The sequence below is a fragment of the Oncorhynchus keta genome, unplaced genomic scaffold (genome assembly GCF_023373465.1).
Source record: "Oncorhynchus keta strain PuntledgeMale-10-30-2019 unplaced genomic scaffold, Oket_V2 Un_scaffold_6470_pilon_pilon, whole genome shotgun sequence".
NCBI lineage: Eukaryota > Metazoa > Chordata > Actinopteri > Salmoniformes > Salmonidae > Oncorhynchus > Oncorhynchus keta.
In genome coordinates this window covers 10,001-16,235 of record NW_026290984.1, presented here as the reverse complement: position 1 = coordinate 16,235, position 6,235 = coordinate 10,001, and the positions used below count along the sequence as shown (strand labels likewise).

The window sequence follows — 6,235 nt, the reverse complement described above, 5'->3', positions numbered from 1 at the left end:
TAGGGAATAGAGAGTCATTTGGGATTCAGATCATGTTCCTATGGGCTCAGTGGACTATATAGGGAATAGAGAGTCATTTGGGATTCAGATCTGGTTCCTATGGGGTCAGTGGACTATATAGGGAATAGAGAGTCATTTGGGATTCAGATCTGGTAAAAAATTTTTAGAAGCAATTCACTATAAAAATAGTTTGTGATATTTTGTTCCACACTGTTATTTGTTTCTCCACAGTCATATCAGCCCTGGTCTAAAGTAGGGCCCTGGTCTAAAGTAGGGCCCTACATAGGAACTAGGGGTTAGACCGTATGGCCCTGGTCTAAAGCAGGGCCCTACATAGAGACTAGGGGTTAGACCGTAGGGCCCTGGTCTAAAGTAGGGCCCTACATAGAGACTAGGGGTTAGACCGTAGGGCCCTGGTCTAAAGTAGGGCCCTACATAGAGACTAGGGGTTAGACCGTAGGGCCCTGGTCTAAAGTAGGGCCCTACATAGAGACTAGGGGTCAGACCGTAGGGCCCTGGTCTAAAGTAGGGCCCTACATAGGAACTAGGGGTTAGACCGTAGGGCCCTGGTCTAAAGTAGGGCCCTACATAGAGACTAGGGGTCAGACCGTAGGGCCCTGGTCTAAAGTAGGGCCCTGGTCTAAAGTAGGGCCCTACATAGAGACCAGGGGTCAGACCGTAGGGCCCTGGTCTAAAGTAGGGCCCTACATAGAGACTAGGGGTTAGACCGTAGGGCCCTGGTCTAAAGTAGGGCCCTACATAGAGACTAGGGGTTAGACCGTAGGGCCCTGGTCTAAAGTAGGGCCCTACATAGAGACTAGGGGTTAGACCGTAGGGCCCTGGTCTAAAGTAGGGCCCTGGTCTAAAGTAGGGCCCTACATAGAGACTAGGGGTTAGACCGTAGGGCCCTGGTCTAAAGTAGGGCCCTACATAGAGACTAGGGGTTAGACCGTAGGGCCCTGTTCTAAAGTAGGGCCCTACATAGAGACTAGGGGTTAGACCGTAGGGCCCTGTTCTAAAGTAGGGCACTACATAGAGACTAGAGGGCCATTTGGGACTCGTGCTTAATCACTACCTAATGTCTAATCAGTTTCTGTTTCTATTGGAAAACAATAGACATTAGAATACAGTAACATTCTCTCCATCATCACTGGGACACAGGTAACGATAGAGGAGAGGAGAGGAGAGGAGAGGAGAGGAGAGGAGAGGAGGGAGAGGAGAGGAGAGGAGAGGAGAGGAGAGGAGGGAGAAGAGGAGAGGAGATAGGAGGGAGGAGAGGAAGATAGAGGAGAGGAAGGGAGGAGAGGAAGAGAGAGGCGAGGAGATAGGAGGGAGGAGAGGAAGAGAGGAGATAGGCGGTGAGGAGAGGAAGAGAGGAGAGGACACACTGATTGTCCAATAAGGAAAGGCCTCATTGCACATGTGACTACATCCACAGCTTGTGATTGGCCGTCGATAAACTAGTCTCTAAACTCTCATTGGTAGTTGAAGTTCTCGCTGATTGGACGACTACCCGGAGTCACAGCCACGCAGGCCATTCAAAAGTTAGACGGCAGAGGAAGTGAAAACATAAACAAACGTTTACCGGCGATTAAAGGTGGGCTAGTTATTATGACATCATACACAGCAAGGTCACTTCCTGGTTACGGGACAACACCAACAACAGACGGCTATGCTGTGATTTTCCTGATGAAGAAACACCACAGAGGGCAGAAACACAAAGATCACAATTCCGTTGTTGTTGTTGTTGATGACGTCTGTTAGGAAGACCCCCCACACTTTGTACGATGGTGTCAAATTGCAGAGTCCACCTTTAAATTAGGAACAGACAACAAACACAGAGTGGGCCATCCCAAATGGTGCCCTGTACACTATGTAGTGAACTTCCTTCCCCCAGCACCCAATGGGCCCTGGGGAACTGACTAGGGTATAGGGTGACATTTGAGACACAGAAGAAAGAGAGAGAGAGAAATGTCTTTAGTCTGTTAGCGGTGACGAGGTCGCCTAGCAACTATTCTTGCTGCCGAAGTCCCCCTGGCAAAGTGCAGAGTGACGGAGTTACGACAGATATCTTTCCTCTCCGTCATAGTCGTCTTCGTCATCTTCGTCATCGATCTGGTCGCTCAGGACGAAGGCATCATCTTCATCATCGTCATAGTCGTCGTCGGAGAAGAGAGAGTCTCCGCTGCCCTGGTCTCCAGATGATTCCAACACCACCCCTACAGAACACAGGAACCAGGAAGGAACTCAGGTTAAACACCACCCTACAGAACACAGGAACCAGGAATGAACTCAGGTTAAACACCACCCTACAGAACACAGGAACCAGGAAGGAACTCAGGTTAAACACCACCCTACAGAACACAGGAACCAGGAAGGAACTACTGGTTAAACACCACCCTACAGAACACAGGAACCAGGAAGGAACTCAGGTTAAACACCACCCTACAGAACACAGGAACCAGGAAGGAACTACTGGTTAAACACCACCCTACAGAACACAGGAACCAGGAAGGAACTCAGGTTAAACACCACCCTACAGAACACAGGAACCAGGAAGGAACTCAGGTTAAACACCACCCTACAGAACACAGGAACCAGGAAGGAACTCAGGTTAAACACCACCCTACAGAACACAGGAACCAGGAAGGAACTACTGGTTAAACACCACCCTACAGAACACAGGAACCAGGAAGGAACTACTGTTAAACACCACCCTACAGAACACAGGAACCAGGAAGGAACTCACTGTTAAACACCACCCTACAGAACACAGGAACAACCAGGAAGAACACAAGAACCAGGAAGGAACTACTGTTAAACACCACCCTACAGAACACAGGAACCAGGAAGGAACTAGGTTAAACACCACCCTACAGAACACAGGAACCAGGAAGGAACTACTGTTAAACACCACCCTACAGAACACAGGAACCAGGAAGGAACTACTGTTAAACACCACCCTACAGAACACAGGAACCAGGAAGGAACTACTGTTAAACACCACCCTACAGAACACAGGAACCAGGAAGGAACTCAGGTTAAACACCACCCTACAGAACACAGGAACCAGGAAGGAACTAGGTTAAACACCACCCTGGAACCACTACTGTTAAACACCACCCTACAGAACACAGGAACCAGGAAGGAACTCAGGTTAAACACCACCCTACAGAACACAGGAACCAGGAAGGAACTACTGTTAAACACCACCCTACAGAACACAGGAACCAGGAAGGAACTACTGTTAAACACCACCCTACAGAACACAGGAACCAGGAAGGAACTACTGTTAAACACCACCCTACAGAACACAGGAACCAGGAAGGAACTACTGGTTAAACACCACCCTACAGAACACAGGAACCAGGAAGGAACTACTGTTAAACACCACCCTACAGAACACAGGAACCAGGAAGGAACTACTGTTAAACACCACCCTACAGAACACAGGAACCAGGAAGGAACTAGTTAAACACCACCCTACAGAACACAGGAACCAGGAAGGAACTACTGTTAAACACCACCCTACAGAACACAGGAACCAGGAAGGAACTCAGGTTAAACACCACCCTACAGAACACAGGAACCAGGAAGGAACTCAGGTTAAACACCACCCTACAGAACACAGGAACCAGGAAGGAACTACTGTTAAACACCACCCTACAGAACACAGGAACCAGGAAGGAACTACTGTTAAACACCACCCTACAGAACACAGGAACCAGGAAGGAACTCAGGTTAAACACCACCCTACAGAACACAGGAACCAGGAAGGAACTACTGTTAAACACCACCCTACAGAACACAGGAACCAGGAAGGAACTCAGGTTAAACACCACCCTACAGAACACAGGAACCAGGAAGGAACTACTGTTAAACACCACCCTACAGAACACAGGAACCAGGAAGGAACTACTGTTAAACACCACCCTACAGAACACAGGAACCAGGAAGGAACTACTGTTAAACACCACCCTACAGAACACAGGAACCAGGAAGGAACTCAGGTTAAACACCACCCTACAGAACACAGGAACCAGGAAGGAACTACTGTTAAACACCACCCTACAGAACACAGGAACCAGGAAGGAACTACTGTTAAACACCACCCTACAGAACACAGGAACCAGGAAGGAACTACTGTTAAACACCACCCTACAGAACACAGGAACCAGGAAGGAACTACTGTTAAACACCACCCTACAGAACACAGGAACCAGGAAGGAACTCAGGTTAAACACCACCCTACAGAACACAGGAACCAGGAAGGAACTCAGGTTAAACACCACCCTACAGAACACAGGAACCAGGAAGGAACTACTGTTAAACACCACCCTACAGAACACAGGAACCAGGAAGGAACTACTGTTAAACACCACCCTACAGAACACAGGAACCAGGAAGGAACTCAGGTTAAACACCACCCTACAGAACACAGGAACCAGGAAGGAACTACTGTTAAACACCACCCTACAGAACACAGGAACCAGGAAGGAACTCAGGTTAAACACCACCCTACAGAACACAGGAACCAGGAAGGAACTACTGTTAAACACCACCCTACAGAACACAGGAACCAGGAAGGAACTACTGTTAAACACCACCCTACAGAACACAGGAACCAGGAAGGAACTACTGTTAAACACCACCCTACAGAACACAGGAACCAGGAAGGAACTACTGTTAAACACCACCCTACAGAACACAGGAACCAGGAAGGAACTCAGGTTAAACACCACCCTACAGAACACAGGAACCAGGAAGGAACTCAGGTTAAACACCACCCTACAGAACACAGGAACCAGGAAGGAACTCAGGTTAAACACCACCCTACAGAACACAGGAACCAGGAAGGAACTACTGTTAAACACCACCCTACAGAACACAGGAACCAGGAAGGAACTACTGTTAAACACCACCCTACAGAACACAGGAACCAGGAAGGAACTACTGTTAAACACCACCCTACAGAACACAGGAACCAGGAAGGAACTACTGTTAAACACCACCCTACAGAACACAGGAACCAGGAAGGAACTACTGTTAAACACCACCCTACAGAACACAGGAACCAGGAAGGAACTACTGTTAAACACCACCCTACAGAACACAGGAACCAGGAAGGAACTACTGTTAAACACCACCCTACAGAACACAGGAACCAGGAAGGAACTCAGGTTAAACACCACCCTACAGAACACAGGAACCAGGAAGGAACTACTGTTAAACACCACCCTACAGAACACATGAACCAGGAAGGAACCACTGTTAAACACCACCCTACAGAACACAGGAACCAGGAAGGAACTACTGTTAAACACCACCCTACAGAACACAGGAACCAGGAAGGAACTCAGGTTAAACACCACCCTACAGAACACAGGAACCAGGAAGGAACTACTGTTAAACACCACCCTACAGAACACAGGAACCAGGAAGGAACTACTGTTAAACACCACCCTACAGAACACAGGAACCAGGAAGGAACTACTGTTAAACACCACCCTACAGAACACAGGAACCAGGAAGGAACTACTGTTAAACACCACCCTACAGAACACAGGAACCAGGAAGGAACTCAGGTTAAACACCACCCTACAGAACACAGGAACCAGGAAGGAACTCAGGTTAAACACCACCCTACAGAACACAGGAACCAGGAAGGAACTACTGTTAAACACCACCCTACAGAACACAGGAACCAGGAAGGAACTACTGTTAAACACCACCCTACAGAACACAGGAACCAGGAAGGAACTCAGGTTAAACACCACCCTACAGAACACAGGAACCAGGAAGGAACTCAGGTTAAACACCACCCTACAGAACACAGGAACCAGGAAGGAACTACTGTTAAACACCACCCTACAGAACACAGGAACCAGGAAGGAACTACTGTTAAACACCACCCTACAGAACACAGGAACCAGGAAGGAACTACTGTTAAACACCACCCTACAGAACACAGGAACCAGGAAGGAACCACTGTTAAACACCACCCTACAGAACACAGGAACCAGGAAGGAACTACTGTTAAACACCACCCTACAGAACACAGGAACCAGGAAGGAACTACTGTTAAACACCACCCTACAGAACACAGGAACCAGGAAGGAACTACTGTTAAACACCACCCTACAGAACACAGGAACCAGGAAGGAACTCAGGTTAAACACCACCCTACAGAACACAGGAACCAGGAAGGAACTACTGTTAAACACCACCCTACAGA

The 6,235-nt window shown here is 48.3% G+C and overlaps 1 protein-coding gene across 1 annotated transcript in view; it reads right to left on the bottom strand.

The window, feature by feature from the left end:
- Nucleotides 1-1,233: 1,233 nt before the first annotated feature.
- Nucleotides 1,234-6,235, bottom strand: part of LOC127929317 (testican-3-like) — a 7,975-nt gene continuing 2,973 nt past the window's right edge. Inside the window, exon 3 of the mRNA XM_052517291.1 lies at nucleotides 1,234-2,219. Within this exon, the coding sequence (XP_052373251.1) occupies nucleotides 2,059-2,219 (161 nt within the window). The 3' untranslated portion in view covers nucleotides 1,234-2,058. The remainder of the gene's footprint in view (nucleotides 2,220-6,235) is intronic.